Genomic DNA, 26,586 nt, shown 5'->3' with positions numbered 1-26,586 from the left:
CACTCACCCATCCATCTACTCACCCTCACCCATTCAATACTGATTTATCAGAGATTTATCTGAAATTGCTGTAGGTTCTGGGGATGCAGCAGTGAGCAAGAGAGACAAGGACCCACCCATGTAGGGCTTAAAATCAGGGCCACCACACATCATTGGGCAGGCTGTGCGCTGCACAAGGGCACTTCACTGTGGGTGAATGGGGTTGAAATCTACTTGCCAGGCTATGAACTCTGAAGTGAGCTATTTTGGCCTGGAGGAAGGGGAATCTTTTCCTGGTATAAAGACGCTAACCATTCCTCAAGGAACATGCCCTGGGGGCTACTTCCACCTTTTAAAATGTGCATAAAGTCCTTGGTCAGGCAATAACAGCCTTGCATCCTGGGCAGTCTCAGAGGGAGGGTGTTATATCTTCCTGTCCCTTCTCAGTCCCAGTGCCTCCCGACTCCTAACATATCAGTCAAGTGTCCTTGTGCCCCCCAATGTTACTTTTCCAGCACCTGAAATAGCTTTCTCCTAAAATAATGTTCCCAACTAACTCATTCTTCCTTCAAGGACACCTCCTCCAGGAAGCCCTCCTTAAGTCCCCTAGGGAGGCTCGGTGACTCCTCTGAGCTGCCACAGATCCAAAGAATTTTCCTCCATCTTGGTGCTTACCACTGAGGCAATAAAGGGCCACCGCTGACCTCAGGGCTGGCCAGAGGTGAGCAATAGGCCTCTATCATCCACTCCAGTGGCTCGAGTCCTTCACAGGGTTGCCAGATTGAGCAAAACAAAACGCACTTAGTTAAATTTAAATTTCATATAAACAATAAATTATTTTCAGTATATCACAAATATGGCATACTTATACTAAAAATATGCAACATAGGGGAAATACTAAAAGCTTACGTATCAGAAATTCAATTTAGCACAGGCATCCTGTGTTTTCTGTCAACCTTCACTTTGGCTGGATTCCAGCCTCCAGGAGGAGACCTGGAGCAGAATGAGGTCGAACATGCTGGATGACCCCAGGACCACTGTGTCACATCCCTGCCCCACAATGACAGCCCCAGCTAGAGAACAGCCTTCACATGGAGGCTTCCTTGACTCTCCCCATCCAGGCTGGGTGGGATGCCTCCTCTGAATGCCCCCGTGCACACCTACTTGCACACACTCACATGCGCACACACACACTCACAGCCCACAGCCCTCGCCATCCCTCCAACCCAGCCAGGCTGCCCTGTGCATCGTCCATCACCCTCAGCACCATGAACCCCAACAAGGCTCCTGCTGGGTCAGGCCCCGGGGGGGCCCCATCTCTGTGAGTTGGTTAGGTCCCACCAAGCCAAAAAGTGAGTTGGAGAAAGTAGCCTCAGCCCTGGATCGATTTTTCTTCTGCCTAATTATAAAATCCATTGCAGTAGAAATCACAAAACAGAACAACTTGGCTATTATAGGGACATGCTTTATACTCAAAACTTAAAGAGCTTGTTTTAAAAACTGACTGTAAAACCACTTAATTACTTGGTTTTAAAGCCAGCCATGTGGAAATTATGTCCCCTTGATGTACGTTTTGGAGGTGATTTCTGGCAAAGAGAGCTCCACAGTGGAGCATATCATGCCAGGCTCCTGAGGCTGCCTTACGTGTCTGCAGACCCGTGCACTCCCTGAGCTGCCCTCATGGCCACTCTGAGCCTCGCAGAGTCCCAGCATAGACAGCTGGTCACCCCTGAAGGTGAGGAGCCCAGCGCCCAGCCATGAGGGTCTTGTGGTGCCTGCCAGGCAGCTCCCATAAGAGTGAGGCTAGGACCAAGTTCCGAATGTTTTGACTACAAATCTTACCGTCTTTCCACCATTGCTACCTACCATCCATCTATCCAACCACCCACCCAAGTGGCACCCAGTGGCACCCAGGTGCCATTCATCTGTATATTTGGCTGTCTGTTGATTGTCCCATCCATACATACACCTGCCTACCCTCCCATATATCCATCCATCCATCCATCCATCCATCCATCCTTCCTTCCTTCTTCCTTCCTTCCTTCCTTCCTTCTTCCTTCCTTCCTTCCTTCCTTCCTTCCTTCCTTCCTTCCTTCCTTCTTCCTTCCTTCCTTCCTTCTTCCTTCCTTCCTTCCTTCCTTCCTTCCTTCCTTCCTTCTTCCTTCCTTCCTTCCTTCCTTCCTTCCTTCCTTCCTTCCTTCCTTCCTTCCTTCCATTCAACAAGCCTTATAGAGGTCCTCGTATGCCAAGTTTCTGGGCAAGCAGGGAGGTGGGGGTAGGAATAGAACACATTCCCTGAGGAATGTGTGAGCTCATAGCCCACTTAGATCGCAGACCACTCTCCTGAGGTGGAGTAAGTTCTAAAATGGAGGTGTGTATAAGCTTCAACAGAACTCTGATGCGGGATTGGTCACCATAATGCAGCAGGGAGTGTTTCATACAAGGGGACATTTGCATTGGCTTTTGAAGGATATACAGGTGTTGACCATGTGTAAGAGGGAAGGGTATTCCAAGCAACACTTAGAGTTCTGAAGTTCAAGGTCAGGAACCTGGAGCTCAAAATCTGGCCCCACCCTCCCTGGCTGTGTTTCTGGGGATGAGTCTTATGAGCTCAGTTTCCTTACCTGTAAGGGGGAGAATTGTGCTTACTCTGTGTTGCCTACTGTGCTTCCATTCTGTCTCATCTTCTCAGCTGGGACTTTCCCTCTGGGGTTCACAGCTGTGAGGGTGGGATATTCACCAGTCCCCGGTTGTCCCCCTCTCCTCATGACCCTGCCCAGTTCCATGGCTTCACATACCACGGACACACCACAGTTTACCTGCCAGCCCTGCTGTCACCCTCAACTCCACACTCCGCTCTCCTGCTGTCCCCGAGACACCAGGAAGTCATTACTAAAGGGCATCTCAGACGCGTCCTGCTGCACTCAGAACTCTCCAGAGGGAGGCACCACCCCCAGGCAGGCTGAAAGCCTAGAGGTCACCCTCGACCCCACATCAAGGGCACCAGCAAGTTCTGTGCTGCTACATCCCAACCACACCACCCTTGTGCCCAATCAGCACCCCGGTCCAGCCACCCCACATCCCCATGGTACGTCCCAGCAGGTACTTCTCTTCAAATAGCCTAGAAGCCTTCTGGCCAGCAAAACCTGCCCTGGACTGGCCGCCTCTTCAGCCCGTGCCCAGGGACAGGAGGGAAAGTCTCCTGTGGGGAGGGCCTCCTGTCCTGGTATCAGTGTTAGGCAGCCAGAAGTCCCAGCTCAGGCTCCAGGGGTGTGGACTGTGGAGAGGTGGCTCTCCCTGCTTGGACACTAGTGTCCCCGACAATAAAGTAAGGCATTCGGACCAGGTGACTGCCCTCCCTGCTCCACGTCCTGATGATGAACTATCTGGTGCGCTCTCCCTGCCTGCTCTCCTAAGGGGCATCTAGAAGATCTGCCAAGAACAAGTGTCAGGCTGCTACTCATGTCTCATAATGCGCTTGTGTTAGGGGCTGCTGTTAGGGTCATAATTGTGTGTGTGTGTGCGTGTGTGCGCTGTGCACGCACATGTGTGTGCACGTGTGTGGATGTGTGTGTGTCGGTGTGGATGTGTGTGTGATTTAAAGCACATCAGGATATTGCACCATGAGAAGTGGCCTTGGCCCAGGTTTTGTCAGCCCTCCCCCCACCAGGCCCAGACACTTCGTTTCCCCCCACTTTGGAAGCAGAGCTGCATCTGCAGGAGTCTCTCACCAGCTCCAGGTCCTCTTCCTCCTGGGCTGGGGAACCACTGGGCATTTCTCAACCCTGGTACCTCTTTTCCTGCTAAAAGCTTTGCTCCTGCTGGAGAAGAACAATACAGGGTCACCTGCTTGCCCAGATCAACCCCCTCCCACAACATCACTATTGATTGTTTTCCTTGGTCTTAAAAATAGGGCACAAATGGCCCTTGTTTTTGCTGAGAACAGAGTTTTGCTTTATTACATGGTGTGGCTCACTGTGTGGCTGCTAGTCTCCAGTGGACCAAGGTGTTCACAGTGGGTCCTCATTCTTTCGCTCAGTGCACACTATGGACTCCCTACCTGCCACGTCCAGACCCTGGGGACACAGAGTGGCTGAGACAGCCAGAGCCCCTGCTCTTCAGGAGCTTCCCGCTGCCTGGGGAGATGGCTGCTTGGAGAAAATGAAGCCCTCTGAGGTCAGGTGCCCCAGAAGCAGAGCCTGAGGCAGGGATTTGGTGCAGCTGATGTGCTGAGGGTAAACACTCAGGAGGAACCTGAGGGAAGAAGCAGCCGAGGAAGGACATGCTCTCAGGCAGAGTCAGACCTAGGCCTGATCTGCAGCAAGTTCAGGAGCACAAACCAGAGTTGCCCTCTTTGAGGCAAGGAGGCCAGCCTACCCCACCCCCGTGGAGCACTCACTGTGGACCACCAGGGGAGGGTATAACTTCCCGGGTGAGGGGCTCCTGTCAGCTGAGGGCAATTTTCTGGGAAAGGGGTCAGATGTGAGATGTTGGTGGCCGGCGCCGACGGTAGAGGGGGCTGGTACTCACCACAATATCAGCCATGAGGCAAAGGCACCCCAGCCTGGGGTATGTTACAGGTGCTTGATGCTGCTGACAAAGCTGGGCTTGTCTTGGTTTCTGTAGGTTGGCCTGCAGATTGGCAGAAGAAGAGTTATTTGCTCTCTTCTTACAGATTGGACATGGCAGGCCTGGGGGTCGGTAAGCGGAAGGACCTGGACTGAGGGTCCCACGGCAGGGGTCTCTTTCTCACTGCTTTGCTGCCGTCTCCCACCTGGGCAGGCAGGCAGGTCAGTTTCCCTGGCTCTCCTGCTTCTCGCCCCCGTGGATACCAGCCTGTCCCGAGGGGCCCACCTCCGGCCGTCCCTCCCCTGTCTGCCTGTCTGCCACCCCCCTCGTTAATTCACCACCAAGAGGCAGTAGCCAGCAGAGAGGGGGTGGTGCCTGGCTGTGAATAAGAGATCGGGGTCCCATCCAGCTCTGGCTGTGTGAGGAGGGGGCTCCCGGGTCCTCGGTGAACCTCAGGCACCTCCCCTATCGGGTGGGGTTCTGTCTGTCCTAGGCAGTGTGGCCAGGCCTGGAGGGGGTGTGGGCAGGCTGGCCAGCCCAGACCCAGCCCGTGGGCTGCACTTGGTTAACAGGAGCAACAGAAGCAGAGGGACTTTTCCTTGGTCTCCAGAAGCCTTCCTTTGACCCTCTTGCCTCTCCTTTGCAAAATGCGGGGTGTGTGTGTGTATGCATGTGTGTGTGTGTGTGTGTGTGTGTATGTGTGTGTGTTGAGGGGGTGGTGATTGGATAAAATCAAAGGTGGTGAAATATGTTCTTTAACATCAAATCCTTTTGCCAAACAATCTCATATAGAAACCCAGTCAATACATCAGATCAAAGAAAGCCTGCGCTAGATCCTCTCCATCGCAAGCTCGGCCTCCTACGAGCTGACAGACTTCTGGGCAGGGTGTTTACCTCTCAGGAAAGCGGGGGTAACCACAGAATAGCCTCTCAGGAGGAGCCAGTGAGTGAGCACGCACAGAGCGCTCAGAGCAGCGTCTGCCCTCTGTGAGTGCCCCCCGAACGCACGGTATTCCCATTACTGTTGTTTCTATGTTCGTTATTGTTACTTCCACGGTCAATGTCATTGCCATGATGACGGGCTGGCCTGGTGAGTTCTGCACACGCTCACATCTGCACACGGTCACAGCAATCTGCGTTATTAATCAGTACATCAGGGACGGTGTGGGAGTTTAATGTCATTCTGGTCTGAGTAGGGTCCAGAAATACCCCTGTCCTGTCCCAGGTGCAGCCCCTCACCCAGGTCGGCTCCCAAGGGGGACAGAGCCGCCATCGAGGAAAGCCAGGGACCACCACCAGTGCTCCTCACCAGGCTGCAGGGGCCGCTTCAACCTGAGGCTTGGTAGAAGAGAGAGGCCAGAGGGGGGAGCGGGGGGAGGGAGGGATGGTGCCGCCACTCCTTCTCCAAGGGTGGGATCCAGGCTCCAGGGACCACTGAACTGAGTCAAGGTCACACTGCTGTATGCACATGGCCAGAAGTCAGCGGAGGTCTGCCGGATTCCAAAGCCCTTTTTTCTGTGCCTTGCAGAGTTGAGCTTGTTATAAAGAAAAATACTGATGCTGTCTGTGAGGTAGGGAGCCCCTCGTCACTAGAGGTATCCAAGGGACACTGTTGCAGCAATGCCAGCATCAGAAGTGTGCTGGCCTGGCTGGCACCAGCTGAGGCTCTGCAACTTGGCCAGCCACCTATTTCTGGGTGTCACTGTCTTGAGTGACAGGAGACGGCTGGACCTGCCCCGCTCCACCTCTCCACCCCTACCTTCTCCTTGGTCTGTGCCTGTGGGAGGGCGGACGGCCAGACCTCCACCGTGAGTGCTGTGGGGGTGGGGTCCTGGGAGCCTGCATGCTGGGTGCTCGTCCATACTTCTCCATCTGGAAACATCCACACTGATGGTCCTCACTGGAAACCAGAGCCTCGGTTCACATCGGTCTCCATGTGACTGCAGAGAGCCCTCGGGAAATCTCCTACTCCAGAGCTCTTTCCCCAAGAACTTTAATTAAATCATCATTCATTTTCGGTGGAAGGATGAGAAGGAATTGACAGAGGAGACTACTCATCTCTCCCATTATCACTGTGTCTGTTCAGTTCCCCACCACTTAGGAGGCATCTGTGCCGACCCTAGGGCTACTCCCTGACCCTAAGGAGTAGAAGCCACAGGACTCACTGGTGACTGATGGCACGTGGCTAAGAACACAGAAAGAAGGGATGGAAAATCCCTTACCGTCCTTCACACCATCCTTCCCCAGGGACACCAGTGCCTCACCTTTGATGGTCAGTGATGCTCGGGGACATCAGTCCCCCACCTTTGACGGTCAGTGATGCTCGGGGACATCAGTCCCCCACCTTTGACGGTCAGTGATGCTCGGGGACACCAGTGCCTCACCTTTGACGGTCAGTGATGCCTGGGGACACCAGTCCCCCACTTTGATGGTCAGTGATGCCCGGGGACACCAGTCCCCCACTTTGATGGTCAGTGATGCCCGGGGGCACCAGTCCCCCACCTTTGACTGTTAGTGGCACTACCACTGGCCCATGGCTTCCCTGGCAATGTCCTCTCTGGTCCTCACCTCACCTTCCTGCTCACTCCTCAGTCCCCACAGGCTCCTCTTCGGCACCGGAGACACCAGGCCCCTTTGGTTTACTGCTTTCCTCCCAGTACTGCCGGCAAGAGCCAGACACTCCTCCAGACTCCCAGCTGCCTCACCTGGTGGACATCCAGTCCTGCTACATCCACCGTCTCTACATCTGCAGCCCTCTCCCCCGCCATGGCCTCCTCATCCTCCTGCTGGATCTGGCCCATCTCACTCTCTTTGGTCTTGCCAGTACCCTCCTAGACAAACCCCCAAATTGTTAAATTGTCGGGCCCTCGTTAGGGTTCCTGATTGTCTGTTTGTGTGTGTCTCTGGTCGTGGTGTCACCACAAGACTGTGGGCTCCAGGAAGCCACGGACAATGAAGCTGCCCCCACTCTGTCCCCAGCACGAGCTGACGTGCGTTCCGTGGATGCCCAAGTGAACAGTGACGGGAAAAGCACTCTGCACCGCTTACCCATCTCTGCAGGTGCAAGGAAGAGCCTGGACACCTTGGCGGTAGCCTGTCTCCAGCTCAGCACCTGTGTGGGGTTACTGCCCTCCGTGGGTTATTCTCGCTTCATCCATCAACAGGGGTCACGACAGTAAGTACCTCATTGGAGGGTTGTTCAACTATATAGAGAGCATTCAGTGTAGTGCCTGGTATACAGTAAGTGCTCAATACATGCTATGTACGAGCATGTTATGACCCATGCTGTGATCTACTCTACATAACGCAGAAGCGTTTCAATCAGGTGAGCCGTGATTCAAGGTGATGTCAGCTACGAGACCTTGCCAGGGATTGCCAGGAGAGAATTCGGGTTCCTCACCGAGATGAGGCCTTTCTGCTTCCGCCTTACTTGCTTCTGTGACCACAGAATATCAACAGTCCTCACACTGATGACCGTGGCCTTGACCACCCGGTGTAGACATGGGTTCATGTCAGACATTCACCTCCAGGGAAGGTGAGGAGAGTGACGACTAGTTGACTCCCATGTGATGTTTTCACCCACCTGACCGGCGCATGCGATACTATCTTGGTCTCTGTTCTCAAATGTTTCGAGAGAAAGCCTCCAGAGATCCCACGGTTGCTTCCGAAAGTCACCATCTTTACTTGGGAGGCTGCCGGGTCGCCGCTGAAGAGGCGTAGCGGGTACTGACATACGTCCTCTAGCTGCTGTTCAATTAGGGGCCAGATGAATGAACAAATTGTTCACAGATCTAATCGTACGTAGTTAATACACCCGTTCTGATAAAAGACAATCTTCCAGAACCGGTCACTCCAGAGAATTAGCCGTCTGCCATACTCTGCCCCAGCAAGCAGGCTTTTAGCTTTGTCTGCAAAATATCTTCAGACAGCCAAACAAAACACAATTAGACCATGTTCACTCCAAAGTCTCGGTGTGAGCCCCTTTAGAGAACAGAGCTCATCAATAATTATGGGGGAGGGGCCGTGGAGGCCTCTCATTTCACAAATGTGGCAGACAAGATTATTAATAAATGAAGGCTATAAAATAGTGGTGATGAGCTATATTTTATGGCTTGAAATATGTTTGCCTTATCTAGTTACTATCGCTCAGACGCAAGATATTCCAAGTCAGCCTCTGGCCAAAGGGAAAAGGTTTGCCTCTCTGTTAAATTTACAAATGTTCTCGGGGACATTTCCTGGCATGTGAGTGATTGTTGGGCCAGTAATTAAGCCCGAGCCAGCGCTTTCCTGACAATCCATTCCATAACTGTGTTTGTATGGACGTTTTCCTCAATTGTGCTGCATGCCCGTCAGCTTGAGTGTTGACACGGAGGCAGGTGGAGGTGGCCAGAGTGGGGGCTCGGTCCAGTGTCATGGCTCTCAGGCTGCGTGGGCCTGAGCAGGTCCTTTCCGCCTCTTTGCTTCTGGGTGTTGTCTATAAAGTAGAGACATAAACATCCCCCACCTCGTCGCTCTCGCAACAGAAAAATGAGAAGCCATGTGCCGGGGCCAAGTTCAGAGCCACTTTGGGGTCTTAGCAAACCCCCTGGATGCTGATAGGTAAGGGCTGAGAAGTCTCAAGACCTGGGCCGGAGCCTACTGAGCAAACTTTCTGATGAGACAATGGCTGGAAGTAAGGCCTGCCGCGGGTTGGTCTGAGGCAAAGGGAACGAGGTCAGCTCCTTCTATTGGGTGGAATAGCTCCAGATACTTCCGGGGCCAGGGCTGGTCCAGAAGCACTTGGGACATCTGAGCAGGGGCGTGGAGGCTGACAGCTGTTGGGGGAGCTGCGGGCGGGGGTCGGAAGGCTCAGTTCCAGGAGGCGGGGTGGGATGGGGGGGGCTCAGAAGGGCTGCTATCAGCACACACACCACACCTTCCTCCCTCATCTGTTAAACATTTTCCAGAAATGAGACTTCAGTATATTTGGTCAAGAGTGTTCAGCACTTGTCGGCTGAGCACCTGTCATGTGCCAGGTGGGGGCTTGGGATTCAGCAGTAAGCAAGATGGAGGATGTGTTCCTGACAGCGTGGTCTCGGGGGGGGGGGGGCGGGGGCAGACAGTCATGGGGGCGGACACAGAATGTGAAGGGAAGGCGTGGGACCTGGTTGGGGAGCATGGAGAGGCTCTGGGACCGATGGCTGATGACACCTTGATTGTGTCTAATGCCGCTGAATATGCCCAAAGGGTTAAAACGGTAAGTTTTGTGTTATGTATCTTTGCCACAATTAAAAAAATAATACTATAAATGGATGTTTTCAGAGTGTTAATAATTGTTTTTAAGACCATAGAGAACATTGGCATCAGGGCCTGTTTAGATGCATGCTCAGGAAGGGCCCCCCATGCCCCCAGAAGGTGGTCTCTGAGCTGAGGGGCTGCCCTGCTGTCAGGAAAGCACCCCCCAGAGCAGGAGCCCCAGCAGGAAGAGCCTGGGGCCAGTAGGACTGAGCGAGGGAGGGCTGGGGTCTGGGCCTAGGCTACACACCCACAGGAGGTGGGCAGGCAGAGGTGCGGGGCAGGACTCGGGAGGGGGCTCCCCTGTTGGCCTGCAGGCGCTTGCCTCTTCCGCTGCCCCACCCCCTCCTCATGGGCTCCTCTTGGCAGGGCTCCCCCTCCCCACCCCAGCTCAGCACTTGGGTCACTCGCAGGACCCCCAGCCCCTGTGACTTCCAAATACCTGCCCCCAGTGCAGATTTTCAGGGAGCTGAGCTCACCCCAGATGTCCAGCCCCTGTGCCCCTTCCTCCACCAGGTGTCCCTCAGGAGCCGCCGCCCCAGCATGAGGCTCCAACAGGCCATACCTCTGTCTGCCCTAAGCCAGCTCTTTGTTTCGTGCCCTCCCCTCCATCAGCTGGGCCAGAAGCTTGGGCGAGTTCCCACATTTCCCCATTCTGTTCATTCTGCACTGAACCCACTAAACTCCCGGCTCAGCCGTGTGCTGGAATCTGCCCTCTCCTCTGCGGCGTCACGGGGCTGTCTCACCTGGATGACCTTCATGGCCTCCATGTCAGCCTCTGGTCTGCCCCAGGCCTCAGCCTTCACTGCAGTGGGAGGGAAGACAACCAAGGCCATCTGGGCAAAGAGGGAAGCATTCTAAAGCGGAGCGGGAGTTTGGGGGACTGGAGGCCATTCAGGACGGCGGGAACTCAGGCCATGTGACCTCACACCTGAGGTCGGCAGGGTGAGGTCATGGGGCAGTGTCATGAATGCCCTCCCCAGGAGCAACACTGAAGGGTTTCCAGCAGTCTTACGTTTGCGTAAACTCAGATTATCCTTGACTTTTCCAGGGATATATCTTTCTGGTTTAAGAAAGCATAAAAATAATGATCAGCCCTTGGGTATTTCTCCAACACCTTCAAATAGTGTACCTAATTTGGGATCTCCGCACAGAAGAGATTACCGCCTCCAATTTAAAGTCGAGGAGAGTGACTCACCCAAGGTCACAGAAAACAGAGATGGCAGAACCATCTCAGAGTCAGACTCTGTGTCCTGTGACCACTTCTGTGCTCCTGGTTACCCACACCGAAACCATCGTATGGAGCGATTAGCTCCGACGACTCTGGGTAGCTGATCCAAGTGCGTGCTGAATATCCCAGCAGGACCCATCCATCCACAAGAGTGCGACTCTGGGCGGGAGAGTTATTTTTGCTCATCATGACTCACACAGGCGTGTGTGAGATGCTCTGCACCGCTTCTAATTTAAGACTGGAGGGTGGATGCTGCTGTACTTGTTTGTCTCGGCTGTCTGCCTCTCTTGGCGTCAAAGCCAAGTTTTCTGTGTCCCTCGCTGGGCACATCTGTCTGGCCAGGAATAGACCAGGTAATTGCGTTTTAAATAGGTTTAACTGCCGATGACAGGGATCCCGGGGGCCGGGGTGGGGACCTTTTTAGGGATAAACTTGGGGAAGGGCAGACTAAAATAAAAAGTCCTCTCCTGGTTGGAGTTCTGAATGGAAACCAGAGATCTGTTGCACATTCAAAGGGAGCTCTAGCAGAGGCGAGGAATAGCTTCTGGATGCTGTTTGCTTCCCTTTTTAAACTCGGAGCTTTGAGAACTGTGATGTTTGAGATTGCCTCAGCCAGGCAGGCTGAGAGGTTGGCACCACCTTTTGGAGGAGAGGGGCCGGGAGCCCTGCAGCAGCAAGTCTTGGCCCAGGGAAGGTGACTTGGCGCCTGAGTGGGGCGGGGCCGCACGCGGTTCCCACGGGCGGGGATGGTTCAGGTGGGCAGGTCCAAACCAGAGTCCAGGCCAGCAGAAATGTGTAGAAGGGTCAGTTAAGGGCGTCTGGGCCCCCAGCTTCAGGTAGGTCTCCTGACCAGGTGGAGAGGGAGACATGAGTCCCGTGTCAGGATGGCACACGGTCTGGGGCGCCTGGGCGGCTCAGTCGCTGGGCATCTGCCTTCGGCCTCAGGTCATGGTCCCAGGGTCCTGGGATCGAGCCCCGCATCGGGCTCCCTGCTCGGCGGGAAGCCTGCTTCTCCCTCTCCCGCTCCCCCTGCTTGTGTTCCCTCTCTCGCTGTGTCTCTCACTGTCGGATAAATAAAAAAGTCTTTAAAAAAAAAAGGGTGGCACACGGTCTGCCCTATCTCCTCGGAGCGTCTTTCTGCATGTGGCCAACTCCGACCCATCGCCACTGGGATCCTGCGGTGCATCTCCTGTAGAAACTTCCGGAAGGCTCTTGTCTACTCCAGTCCAGCCTGGGGGAGGGCTCCCCACCTCAGGGGTTGCCTGCTTCAGTGTACCCCTCACACTGCTAAATGCCTTCCGCTGTCTTCTGTGAGCTCCCCACCCCCGGCACGGGTCCTGGGGGGCTTGTTTCCCTGCTGGGGTCTGACGTGCAGCTCAATGAGTCAGTTAATGCTTTGTAAGAATAAGACCAAGAGTGTGGGCCCAAGGGAAGAAGCAACGGATGAAGAAGATCAGAAAGCTCCCGTACCCCTCCCTTCTCATGGCCAGAGGTCCATCCCCAAAGCCTGGACGGACCCGCAGACCCCCGGAAGCCGCTCCTAGTAGTCCTTGAAGGTGGGAGGGCGTCTCTAGACCTCCCAAGTGCATCCCCCCGGGAACCCTGGTGTTTGCGGCTGCTTCCCGGGCAGGGGCAGGCAGGTCGCTGGCCATGATGTGTGCTGGTGGTGCGGGCGGGGGATGTCGGGAGAGAGGAGGCCGCAGACCCCGGCCGGCAGTGTGACCTTCCACAAGGCACTTGGCCTCTCTGGCCGTGCCCCAGCCCACGCCCCAGACAGAGAGGGGTCATTCCCCTGGGGCAGCTCCTCTGCCCACAACTGTCCTGGGGTCTTACAAGGCACGGGGCCATATGCTTCCTGTCCCTCGCACCACCACCTATGACCTGCCTCAACAACATGACCCCGACTCCCCGCGGTGCTTGGAGAACTTCTGCGACAATAAACCGAGTTGTCCTGGAGGGTGTGCTCCCACACGTTCGGTCTGCTCGTTGTGTCCCAGGCACCGGGCGAAGTCTGCCACACACTTTGCGCATTGACTCTTCCGGTCGCCTCTACAGCGGGGATTCCCCTCTTTATAGGGGAGGAAACGGCAGCCCAGAGAGGTGAGGTAACTTTCCCAAGGCTGCACAGCTCACAGCTCACGGGGGCAACTGAGGCCTTGAAGCCCAGCTCCGCGTGCCCCCAGAGCCGCCCTGTCCCTCGCCCCCCTGTGCTTGTGTTGTGGCCTCGCCGGACTCCTGGTGCTGTCATCAATGTTCTCTCCACCCTGCGGAGCATCATCAGAGTGGCTGCGAGTGGGGCTGTGAGCCACAGAATCCCGGGGAAGGATGTGGCGAGGGATGTGGGTCGGCCAGCGTGCTCACAGGCACAGAGCTGGTGGGCTCAGAGCTGAGAACCAGCAGGAACTATGGCCTAAAGCAGGTGTCCAGCGGCACGGCGTTCAGGGCTCACCAGGGACTTTGAGAAAGTGCAGATTTCGACCCGGGTGGGGCGGAGGCACCATACTTCCTGCAGCCTCCATGACGCTGGGGCTATAGGTCCCCGAGTTTATTAGCTGAGCTGCTTTGGGATAATGGGGGCGGGCTTCAGGGGTGTGCGACCCACACTTAGTGCTTGCTGTAATGGTTGCCTGCACCGTGTTGAAATTCTTAATTCTTTTTGAGCATGGATCCCTGCATTTGGGGCCCTACAGGTCACACGGCCAGTCCTGGGATCCACGCTCAAAGGGGGCTGGCCGCTAGTCCTCTGAACCTGTCCCATATTTCTCTCCAGCACGTGGCCTCTGATTTCAAAACACCCAGCCTCGTGGGCCCCCGGAACCCAGCGCAGGTACCATATGCTGGCCCGGAACAGTAAGCAGTAAAAATACACTGTTGGAAATAGTCTGGTTCCCAATTTGGAAGAACAATCTGCCAGCCTCCACTCAGCGCGGTGCTAATTGATTTGTTTCCTTTGCTCCAGTAATCCTTTCCTTGTCAGCACTTTTTTGTCCCCCATCTTTCCTGGCTTACTTGTCCCACTCTGAGGCCCGAAATAGCCCCCGATCCAGATTGCTGGGCCCCCGGCCAGAATGACTTCCTCGGCTTCTTGTTTCTCCACCGTGGTACCACTGCAGGCGGGGCCTTGGCCATCACGGAGGGCTGGGTTGGAGAGGCGACCCCATACCCAGAACCCTAATTCTGCGTGGGAGTAGCACCAGCACCTGTTTATTGGGACGTGATACCCGGTCGGTGCCAGGCCCTGTGCTCCGGGCTGGAGGCATGGCTGTGACAAAGACACAGGCCTTGCCTAGAGGGGGAGGCGGACTCCCGAAGAGAGCACTAAGAATGTTGGGCTGGCGCAGATGAATGCACAAGATGCTAGAGGAAGGGGCAGAGGACGTATTGGAATAACTCTGTGGGAGGTCATGTATCATGGAGGGCTTCCTGGAGGCGGTGACGTTTGCAATGAGCCTCAGTGGATGAGGAGGTATTTGACAAGCAGATAAAGAGGGGAAGGGCATCCCAACATAAAAACAGGATAGACTCGTGCTGGAGGCACCTGCAAAACTAAATGAGAAATATTCAGCTTTGTGGAAGCAGCCCAGAACTGGGGGCTCTGAACATTTTAAGAAGCTGCTTTAAGTTCATCACATGTGGATTTTGTATCATTTTGAAATTGTAAACTCTGATTCTGAATTATCTGCGATGAGGTTGGGGTTGTCTTGGTCCCACCGCGCATTCTAGCTAGAGGGAACCGTGCACGAAAAGGCGGTCAAGATGTGAACAGTCTCGGTGAACTGGAGAAACACAGCAGGGCTCTATATGGCTGACACACGGAGCCTGAGGCGGGGGCAAGAGGTGGGGCAGGGGCCCCACCCTCCGGTCATGCTGTCCTCTCTGAATGAAACACTGGGTCTGCCAGTCAAATTTCCATCCATTTTTCAAGGCTCATCTGGGGGTCACCTCCTCTAGGAATCCCTCCTTTTGGCCCTGTACCTGGATTCTCTTTCCCCCCGGCTCTGCTGCCACAAAGCCATGTGCACACCTATATCTTTGCTTGACTCTGGTTTTAGTAACGATGGAAGAATGAATGAATGAATGAATGAGTCTTCATTGATGTATGAAGCTCTGAGTAAAGGAGAGAAGTGAATGAGGGATTTGTTATGACGTCCAGTCTCCAGGCTTCTTACATATCCCTAGGAATGTTTTCCTCCCAAAGGAGAAGAGCGAACGAGCAATTCCTTTCGGAGTCACAGATTGAGATGGACTTATTTATTCATTCATGCGGGCAAGCATTCAGTCAGTATCCCTCAGGCGGGATTAACCCACAGCGCCATGTCAAGCCTGGGCTGTATGCTGGCGGAACAAAACAGGAGTTAAGTCGCTATCCTGCGCTCAAGGGCACAATCTACTGGGGGAGGCGGATAAGTCAATAGTTGCAGCCTAAGAACATTTAGAAATTATCATCATGAGAAAGCGTTTTGATGAGTGACATTTGGCTTCCCTGGCCAGATGGCCGTGAGGAGCCTGGCGTGTGGGTGGCTGCCCTGGGGTGGGGCACAGAGTCTGGCCTGCGTGTTTGGGCGGATGTTGAGTGAACCAAGCTGTCTCCAGTACGATGTGTGAGAAATCTGGGTGATCTGTTTCATTCCTCCTGATTATCCGGGGAGGCCAGGAACAGCACAGAACAACATTTAGAAATAGAAGCAGGGTGTTATGGCAAGGAGAACACAGGAGCCAGAAAGAGCCCCCACTAGCCAGAGCTGGAGCGTTTGGGCAACGAAATAAGGGAACAGCCTTGAATTACAACTCAAAGTCTAACATAAATATGCATGAGTTCATAGTGACGTAAATAAATGATTGAGTCAGTAAGTGCGGGAGAAGAGACCAGTCTCCCACACAGAATTCACAAGAACGCTCGCAGCTCCAAGGCCCTCAAGGAGGGGAGCCGCCCTCCCCACCGCGGGTGTGGGCTGTGTGTGGGGCCATCCTCCGTGGAGACAGCGTGGACGCTGGAGCAAAGGAGTGCCGTTCCAGTGGGGAGCCCTGACCGGCACCACGCGGCCAGCGAGGCCAGCACTGTGGCTGGAGTCTCCCCTCGATGCTGTGCTCTCTGGACCCGCTGCCGTGAGGAGGGTCCTCACCTCCGTGCCCTTCCTTCCCGAAACCCGTGACCTCGGTGTCACCACGAGGAAAGCGTAGATAAGCCGAAATCCAGAGGCAGTCTGCAAAACACACGACCAGAACTCCTCAACACTGTCAAGGTCAAGAAAAACAAGGCGCGTCGGAGAAAGTCACAGCCCAGAAGCCTCAGGAGACGGGACACCTGAATGTCATGTGGGGTCCTGGATGGGGTCCCAGACCGGGAAAAGCCACTCGTGGAACATAGCGCGTAGCTCAGACCATACCCACGCGTGGATGCTGGCTCCTTAGGGAGATATCCTAGCCGAGGAATCTGTGCCGGGGGTTATGGGACTCTCTGTACTATCGTTGCAACTTTTCTGTAAATTTAAAACTCTTCTAAACTACAACATTTATTTAAAATAAGAAAATAAATGACTTCTAACTCCACCACTTAAAACCAACCACTATTAACGTCCTCCGTGTTTCCTTCCGTTCATTTTTTCAGAATTGAGGTGTAATTGACATCTAGCACTACCTTAGTTTCGGGCGGACAGCATCGGGATTCGGTGTTTGTATTTACGGTGGAATGATCGCCGCCGTGCGTCTGGTTACCCTCCACCGCCGTGCGTCTGGTTACCCTCCGCCGCCGCACGCCCTTACAGCGACGCTCTCTCGTGATGAGACCGTTCGGGATCCTCTCTCTCAGCAGCGTTCGGACATGCAGTCCAGTGTGTCACCACTCTGGGCACCCTGCAGCCCGTGACCTGCTCACTTTGTATCGGGCAGTTTGGGCCCTTCTGACCCCCTTCACCCCTCGCCTACCCGCCACCGGCACCGCCAACCCGTTCTCTGTATCTGTGAGCTCAGGCTTTGCTTTTGTTTGGAAGATTCTACCTGTAAGTGCGATCACGGGGTATTTGTCTTCCTCTGACTTTGCTCACTGGGCATGACGCCCTCAAAGTCTGTCCTTGTGCTCGCAAGTGACGGGGTTTCCTTTTATCTTATGGCTGAACAGTCATCCCTCCACTCTTATTTCTGTGCACCTCCACTGACACAGTCACGCTTACTTTTATACAGTAACCATTGACAAAATTATCATATGCTTCCTTAGGATTTTGTCCGCAGGAAATACATAGTTGCTCCTAAGTTTGCACTCGCTACTTTTCATGCGTGAATAAGCTCCCTTGCCATTAAACGTTTCCAGGGAAGGGTTTACATGAAGCGGGCTCCCTGGCCGTTCTTGGCCCCTCCACTTCTCCTGTGTGGACCTCCTGTCCCTCCACCCAGAGGGACACCTCCCACACAGTCTCCTCTACCTTCCAGGAGCACGGCTGCCGAGGGTCAGGCTCTGGGAGCCTGCCCTTCTCTTTCAGACCCGTGGTTGGCTGGCACGGGCAGGACCCATGCCGGAGACCAGTTAGCCTGCTCACAGGGCTCCTCAGCGTTTCCCTGGAAAGAGCGCATCAGATTCTCATTTGCAAAGACAGGAGCTTGTGCAGCTTATTGATTTATGTCCCGTGTGCTTTATCATCTTCTAGAGGAATGTTGAGATGTGGGAAGCCCATTGAGGTGGGGCGTCTACAAGAAGGGGGCTCAGTGCCCCACAGTCTCCCCCTTCCCCTGGGAAAGCTGGGCTCATCTTGGGCCGGGCTGGTCCCACCCCTCTACCCTGCCACCACCCCTCCCTGCATGGACTCCCTCTTAGATCCAGACCCTGGCTCCATCTGCATGGTTTGTGACCTCAGGCAGTTTGCTTCCCCTCTCTGTGCCTCAGTTTCCCGACCTCTCCGTGGGCACCTTGTTTGCCACTTTCCAGGATGATCTCATCCTGAGATGGTTAACTTGATCCCATCTGTGAACACCCTGTTTCTAAGTAAGGTCACCTTCACGGGTATCGGGGTAAGGACTTGGGGACATGGTATCTTTCTGGGGGACCCCATTACACCCCCACGGTGGCCTCTAAGGCCTCACAGAACTGGACCCGCTGCTACTTCTCCAGTCCGTCCCCCTCCTCGGCCACCTCACATCTGAGGTCCAGCCCTGGCGCCCGCTGTCCTGGGTTGCCCCCCCACCTGGTCCAGTGCTTACAGCCCCCACCCCGACCTCCCCCACAGCCTGCTTTGTCTCCATGGGCCGCCGGGCCGCCACACGATGGTGGGCACACTGACTTGTCTTGTGCTGCCCGCACAGAATGGATCACTCACAGCAGAAAAACCCAGCTCGTGGTCGGGGCCTCCCCGTGTGGACAGTGCCCAGCATGGGGAAATAGTTGTGGAGTGAGTGAATGAGTGACTGGTTAGCATGAGTGGGCGGGGCGGGGTGGGGAGGGGGCGGCCCCGCAGTTCCTGCTGCCCCCCCTGTAGGCTTGTGCAGAGCAGAGGCTCATGTCTCCCCTGATTGTGTTTCAGATCGTCCTGGTGAGCTCCTCGCTCAGCGACCGGGACCAGAGTCTGTTCCTCAGCACAGACGAGGGGGCCACCTTCCAGAAGCAGCTCATCCCCTTCTCAGTGGAAACGCTGATTTTCCACCCCAAGGAGGAGGACAAGGTCCTGGCCTACACCAAGGAGAGCAAGGTAAGCAGGCCCGGGGCTGGTGTCTGGGCCCGAGGGCGCCCGCTGCGGCTCTGTTGGGTGGGGTCATGGGGAAATGTAGGCTGCTCATCACGGTGTCCCAGGAGCCCTTCGCCCCGAGGCCCGGTGGTCTGGGCGCTACCGTCGGCCGTGCGGTGTGGGAACCGAGTGGGCAGAGGTGAGAGGTGCACTTCGCACAAAGAAGCACGTGACACAGGATTGAAAAACGGGAGGTTCATTAGGGCTTTTCCTCTTGGCCTTCCCTTTGGGTGCACCAGCCATAATATTCCACACACCCTCCCAGCGTGGGATGCTTTTCCTTTCTGCCAGCCTGGGATGCTTTTCCACTTCACTAGGAGTGACTTGTCCTTCAGATCCATGTCCATGTCTTCTCCTCTGGGAACTGTGTCACCAGGGCCCCACAGGAACCTAAGGACCCCTCCCTGGGGTGATCGAGAGAACGTGGTGGAGGGTTCTTTCCAGGCCCAGGGGGTAGGAGAGCCCGGGGCTGGTGCTGGCAGGTGCTGAGGGCTGGGAAGGAGGGTGCGGCAGGGCGCGGAGGGCACTGGAGGACGAAGGGCCGCCCTAGCCACCCCAGAGGCCAGGATCCGTTTCCTGTAGCGCTCTAGCCAGTGACCACAGGCTCCATGGCTGGCCACTCCAGAAGTGTGGTCTCCCACAGTTTGGGCGACCAGAAGTCCAAAATCAGTTGTGCTGGATCAGAGTCGAGGCGTCTGCAAGGGACACGCTCCCTCTGGAGGCTCCAGGGGGGACCTGGCCTTTTCCAGCTTCTGGTATCCGGGCAGCTTGTGAAGGAGCCACTCCAGTCGGCAAGGGCTGTGCCTTCCTCTGTGTCCCTGCTCTGTGTTCACAGAGCGTGAGTGTGTGTGAGTGTGTGTGTGTGTGTGTGTGTGTGTGTGTGTGTGTGTGTGTGTGAAATCGGAGAAATCGCCCTCTGCTCCCTCGGGGGGACCCCGGATCGTCTTCTCATCCAAAGATCTTCACTGAATCCCGTCTGCCTTTGCCCTATAAGGTCACTTGCACAGGTGTGGGGACTGGGACATGGCTGCCTTCTGGGGGCCACATTTCAGCCTACCGTCGTGCCCAATAGGAGGTGCAGCCCCCAGAGTGTCCAGAAGGGGCCCAGAAGGAGGCCTGGCCTGGGATGGGGAACCCAGCCAAAGCGGGGTCGGGCAGTGGATGCCATCCTCACAGGCCAGCCCCCAGGGCGGAGAAGGGCAGAGAAGGGCAGGGCATGGTCCAGAGGCAAATGGAAGCTGTCCGCTTCAGGGTCTTCCTGTGCACCCCCAGGTCTGCTTGGGCCCCCCTGTTCCACACTCTTCTGCAATTTAGCGCCTCTCTTTCCCAGGGCTGATCCCAGTGTGCTTATATATCTGTGACATTATTTGATTACGTCTGCTCCCTGCAGACATGCTCTGGGTAAGCTCCTTGAGGGCAGGGACTCTTCCTAGTTTGTACAGCATTTCATCTCAAGTTCCTGGCTGAGGGTATTGGTTGGATGGATGGATGGGGAGGTGAGGATGGATGGATGGGGGGGGTGGATGATGGATGGGGGCTGGGGGTGATGGACGAATAGATGGGTGGGTGCCAGTCGGTTGGATCGGTTGGTGATGAATGATGGATTTCTCCCACGAGGGATCACCTAGGTCAGAGGCCTCCAAGTGCAGACTTCTGGCTGGTCTGAGCCGTGGTTCGCTGCAGGACCTGGCCTCCTTGCCGAGGTCTGGTCCTTGCTGACTGGCGTCCCTGGTTTGCCCCGGCCCCAGGGACCGCCTCTTTGCTCCCTGCGCCTTCCTTTGGGACAGCATGTGCTTCTGGGTATTAACAGCACTACTTAGCCTTCCATGTAATTAGACTAAAGCACAATCACGGAGACTTATTTTCCTGCAGAAATTGACTGCGTTGCAATTGCTCTTTAATTTATGATGCCCTGAGAAATTAATGGAGCTGAAATCTCGGTTATTTTCCTTGGTTCTTTCCTGTGACTCTAAGGAAAGAAAAAGGGGAGGAAAAATGGCTTCATGGTGGTTATGAAAGGAATGAGGAATTTGAGGGAAATTAACGACTGACAATAGGGCCTCGGGTGTTTTTTTTGTTTTGTTTTTTTAGGGTTTTATGATTTTCAAAGCTCTCTAACTTCGAAGAAGCGGGACGGTGCGGTGGCACCACGCTGGCTCTCGATTCCGACAGACCCAGTGTATTGGGCCGGCCTCTGCTCACCTGAGTAACACATAGCCCCAGGCCTCAGTGATGCCCAGCAACAAGCGTTATTGCTGGTTCTCGGGTCTGTGAGTTGGCTAGGGTTCTTCCAGGTGCTGCTGGGACAGGTTGCACACGGCTCCTGGCCAATGGCAGGGTTCAGGTCTCCACGCCTCTCTTGTTCTGGAACCTGAGGTCCCCGGGGGACAGGGTGTTCTCATGATGGAGGGCAGAGGCCCCGGGGTGGGGTGGGGGGGCAGGGAAAACCGCCCCAGTAGAGTTGGCATGTCTGCTTTGGCCTGGGTCACACATCGTAGGCCAAAGCAAGTCACCTGCCAAAGTCAGAGTCAACAGGGTTGGACACCAATATTCCGTTGTCAAGGACTTGCTGACTGGTACAGGGGCAGACACTCCCCTCTGGTTTCCTCCCAGGTGCCTGCCCCTTCCTCCAGCAAACACTCTGTCCTCCCAGCCTCAGACCGCCCTGTCCCCATGCTTTCACTTCCCCCCTTCACCAGGACATTGTAGCTTGGGGTGCTCTGAGGCTACCTTATTCAGAGCCTGGGCAGCCTTCCCAGGTGAGACCCTGATGCGGTGGTTTTTATTTCAAGGCTCAGCAAACTACTGGGGTCCTGGGATCAAAGGATGTCATAGCCAAGCAGCCCCTTCCCACGCCAGCTCTCCGGGGACCACTGGCGCCAAACTGACCTGCCTGGGTCCCTGTGCTCGTCCCTGGGTCCTGCTCGCAGGCACAGCCCTGGACACTTACCTCTAACACTGTTATGTGTTATTCTGCCTGCCATCAAGAACCTCCTCTGTTTCCCAGCACTGTGAGAAATTAATCTGAGCCTGGGACTGCCTTCCAGAAACTTAGTAGGGAAGAAAAGACACCTTGGATGACCAATCTGGGAAGCCTTCCTAGAGGAAGGGGGTTTGAGAGAGGTGTAGAGAATGGATCGGGAAGTACGTTTACTTTTGTAACACAACTTCAGAACAGCAGAGAAGATTGCACAAGCTATTAGAGAAAACCGAACACTTGCAGTCCTCCAGCCTAAGCAAAACTGTGTTTGTGTTTATCCGTGGTGACACGAAGTGGAGTGGCTGTCAAGGCGGGGAGGGGTTGGGGGGCGGGCAAGCATTCCCCAAAGAAGGGGCGGGCAGAGGTATTGGTTCACAGCGGCTGCCCTGAATGTCAATCAGTAGCTGAGTCGTCCCCGCAGGGCTCCAGACGTCAACGCCCCGCTTCCTCCCTGACCTCAGACTTCAGAATTGGGCAGAAATCGGGCTTCTCTGAGTAACAGAACTATCTTGTGAGCCAGGAGAATCTTACACCTCAGTGTGTGTTCCCCTTTGCCCCAATCCCTTGTCCGACAGAGCTCAGGGCAGGAACGAGACTCCATGCTGGATAATTTAAGCAGAAGAAGGATTTAGCCTGGGGCACTGGGTGTTCTCTAAATTGTCCAGGGTCTAGGCAAGGGACTTCAGGCCAGACCCCCAAGGATCCCTCCCGGGAGACATAGAGCTCTCCCACCTGGGGAGCCTCTACCTCCCGTGTCATGAGGGGCAGGACCGGGAGCCCCACTGGACTTACCAAAGTCAGGGACATACAGCAGATGTTGAGACCCAGGCATCTGCCTGGCAATGTTCATGGAGCCCGTGGCTAGACAGTGGGATGCCGGGTCCAGTTGCTGCCTCCGCCACAGCCGTCCCTCTAGCCTCCAGAGCTGAGGATGGATGCCGCAGCATGTCCCCGTGACCTTGCTGTCCAGCAGGCATGGCCCTAGGTAGCCACCTTCACCGTCCAAACCTCCCACAAGTACATCTCTGACCCAGAACTTCAGCTGCAAGGGAGTCTGAGCAGGGCTGGATTTTCACTTTCCAGCCTGTGTTCGATGAGGCATCCTACAGTGATGGAGGGAAGGATGCTGAGAGCCAACTGCCATGCTCAGCACACCGCTGAGAGCCTGGGCCGTTGGCAGAGGACAGCACCTCCAATAATTGCATGAGACCTATCGGCACGCATGTCTGTGAATGACCTTCTTCTGACCTCATCTTGTTGCTTCACCTTTGTTTCTCCCTTGCTCTGACTTTGGAGCACTTCATCTTTGTGCCAGAGTAGCTCTGGTAGGCCACCTCCACTCCTTTCCTGGACCAGCCACCTGGAGTCAGTCAGCCCTTCCACAGGACACCACTGTGCGGGGTCCACTGCAGCAGCTAGGATGTCCCCCATGTGTTTATTCCTGTTTATTTGCTGGTGTTTATCTTTTATTAAGTGGAAATATTCTATTTCTGCAGCAGTTGGTGGTGCATTATAAAATCACCTCCCATGAGAGCAAATTGGAAAGGCTCCAGCACGTCCCGGGGCGGGCGTCATCAACGCAAGTACCTCAATGGGGATGGCATCCATAATGCCATCCATTAATGTGGAGGTTGTATTACCAGGCTCCCGTAAATTGATGGCTGCACACCCATTTTTTATTTGCTTACTATTTGAGGATGGGATCTGTTCTCTCCCGATCTGTAGATGGGTAAATTAAGGCATGAGGTGGAGGGGGTCCTGGCCTGGTCACTCAGATGGCCCAGAGAAAGGACTAGAGGTGACCTGGCATCCTTCCTGGGGGACACCTCCACCACTGGGGTATCACACTCTGGTCCACAAGCAATCACGGCATGGCTTCAAGCAGCTTGCTTACCTCTCTAAGCTCCCATTCTTTCATCAATAAAGGGGCAATGGCCCATCTTATGGTGCGTGCGTGCGCGTGTGGATTAAGTGAGCGGCCTTTGACAAGCTCTTAGCTCAGTACCTGGCTCCGTGAACAGCCATACCTGCTGCTAGGGTCTCCCACTGAGGCCCTTCCAGAAATTCAGTGCCACCAGCTGCTTGAGCCACAACTATTTATTGAGCACCTCCTGCGTACGTGCCAGGCAGGAGTCCACGTGCTTAGTAAGATGGATGAGTTCCTTGTGCTCCTGAATCTTACGTTCCAGGGGATGAAAACTTTCCAGAAACCCCTTTTAAATATTAAAGTGATGATTTCATATCGTGTACCCAGCAGACATGGCCTGGCACCTGTTTTGTAAATAAAGCCTCACTGGCACATAGGCAAGCCCATTCGTTTCCATATTGTCTCTGGTGACTTGCTTGTTCCAGGGGCAGAGATGAGTAGTTAGAACAGACACCGCATAGCCTGCAAAGCCAGAGATATTTACTGTCTGGCCCTTTCCAGAAAAGTTTGCCAGCCCCTGCCCTAGGATCAGATTTGTCCATCCGTTCAGCACACCCAGTGGCCATCAGTCCGGGGCTAGGCTGGGGAGGGGTGAGCTGTACAAACTTTTGCAGAGGAGCAGGAAACAAAACCTCCAAGATGGGGAAGAAACTAAGCAAACAGCTCTGGGGCTCAGGGGGTGGGAGTTCTCTCAGCAAGTGTGAGGCTGGGGGGTCAGGAGAAGCTCCTAGAGATGCAGGCAGCAGACCTGGGCCTGTGGCAGGGAGGGAGGGAGGACACCAGAGGTGGGGGTGGTAGGAGGTGAGCTTCTGGGATGGGCTGTGTTGTGTGTCCCCCAAAAGCTGTATGTGGAAGTCCTCACCCCCCCCCAGTACCTCGGATGTAACCATATTTGGAGATGGGGATTTTAAAGGGGTATTTAAGTTAAAATGGTTCATCTGGGTGGGACCTGGTCCAGTATGACAGATGTCCTTACATGAGGAGGAGTTAGGGATACAGACACACACAGAGGGATGACCACATGAGGACACGGGGAGAACATGGCTGTCTGCACCCCAAGGAGGATGGCCTCAGAGGGAACGAACCTGCCCACACTGTGGTCTCAGACTCCCAGGCACCAGGACTGGGAGAGAATAAAGGCTTAGGCTTTAGGCCCCATCCACGGTGCTTTGTTCTGGTGGCCCTGGCACCCACAATGCTCACAGATGCTCAGCCTCCTTGTTGAGCAAAATCTCATGGTCTTGGGCATTTTCTTTGTGCTGCTGACAGCAGGGGATGGTGGCTTACCACAGGAAACCCCCACGTTTGTTAAGAACAGGGACAACACTCACTGTTACCACGGGCTCACACACTCTGGAGTCACGGCCATGAAACACGACTCTCTCCAGGGTCTGTGGTTGAGTGTCTGGCAGGGAGAGCCATCCTGGGGTGGAGCGTCTTCTCATGGGACACAGTGGGTAGGACACCATGGTTAGGACGGTGTGGTTAGGACATCGTGGTTGGGACGGTGTGGTTAGGACGCCATGGTTGGGATGGTGTGGTTAGGATGCCATGGTTAAGACGCCGTGGTTGGGACGATGTGGTTAGGACAGTGTGGTTAGGACGCCGTGGTTAGGACGGTGTGGTTAGGACGGTGTGGTTAGGATGCCGTGGTTGGGACGGTGTGGTTAGGACACCGTGGTTAAGACGCCGTGGTTGGGACGGTGTGGTTAGGACGCCATGGATGTGACGGTGTGGTTAGGACACTATGGTTAGGACGGTGTGGTTAGGATGCCGTGGTTGGGACGGTGTGGTTAGGACGCCGTGGTTGGGATGCTGTGGTTAGGACACCGTGGTTAAGACGCCGTGGTTGGGACAGTGTGGTTAGGACGCCATGGATATGACGGTGTGGTTAGGATGCCGTGGTTAGGATGGTGTGGTTAGGACGGTGTGGTTAGGACGGTGTGGTTAGGACGCCGTGGTTGGGACGGTGTGGTTAGGACACCGTGGTTGGGACGATGTGGTTAGGACGCTGTGGTTGGGACGGTGTGGTTAGGATGCCGTGGTTGGGACGGTGTGGTTAAGATGCCATGGTTAGGACGCTGTGGTTAGGACGGTGTGGTTAAGATGCCATGGTTAGGACGCCGTGGTTGGGACGCCGTGGTTAGGACAGTGTGGTTAGGACAGTGTGGTTGGGACGCCGTGGTTAGGATGGTGTGGTTAGGACGGTGTGGTTAGGATGCCATAGTAAGGATGCCATGGTTAGGATGCTGTGGTTAGGACACCATGGTTAGGACACCGTGGTTAGGATGCCGTGGTTAGGACGAGGATAACTCACCGAGGCGGGATGCATCAGGTCTTCTTTCTACAGCTGTGGGGAAGAAGGAGGCACAAAGGGAGTCTACCAAGGGTGGTGGAAGAATCCAGAATGTGGGACTTGAACCTGTGGCCTCAGAGGTGGGGCATCTACTAGAAGCCAGGTAGCAAGCACGAGGCCCCAGATGGAGGTGGAAGTGGGCTGAGGGGCACAGGAGGGTCCTGGAGATGAGGAGCAGAAGCGCCAAGGCTCCTGGGGCCAGGTGGGCGACAGCACTAGGGGGCATGTCCTAGGGCACCCCTCCTCCAGGCCAGAGTGGGGTGTACAGCAAAGGGGTAGCACTGTAGCCCAGTTTTGTCCTGGGCCCTGAGCCCTGACACAGGCTTCTTGACCCAGTGGACTGGGTTCTGAGCCTGGCTCTGCAACACCAGGGCCTCTGAGCATTGACCTTGGCCAAACCTTGACCAAGAGGTGACTTCAGACAGAGTCTTGAACACTGAATGAAGACAAGGGAGGCCATTGCAGCAAGATCGAATCGCAGGTGCTGATGCTCAGAGGACCCCATGAGACACATTAGCAACACCATCACACAGGACCCCAGACCTGAGCGTGACAGGG

The 26,586-nt window shown here is 55.1% G+C and overlaps 1 protein-coding gene across 1 annotated transcript in view; it reads left to right on the top strand.

The window, feature by feature from the left end:
- SORCS2 (sortilin related VPS10 domain containing receptor 2) overlaps positions 1-26,586 on the top strand; it is a 462,241-nt gene that overhangs the window by 360,731 nt on the left and 74,924 nt on the right. Inside the window, exon 4 of the mRNA XM_027597353.2 lies at positions 18,565-18,729. Within this exon, the coding sequence (XP_027453154.2) occupies positions 18,565-18,729 (165 nt within the window). The remainder of the gene's footprint in view (positions 1-18,564; positions 18,730-26,586) is intronic.

The sequence above is a fragment of the Zalophus californianus genome, chromosome 2, assembly GCF_009762305.2.
Source record: "Zalophus californianus isolate mZalCal1 chromosome 2, mZalCal1.pri.v2, whole genome shotgun sequence".
In the NCBI taxonomy this organism is placed as follows: domain Eukaryota; kingdom Metazoa; phylum Chordata; class Mammalia; order Carnivora; family Otariidae; genus Zalophus; species Zalophus californianus.
This window is presented reverse-complemented; position numbering and strand designations above follow the sequence as displayed.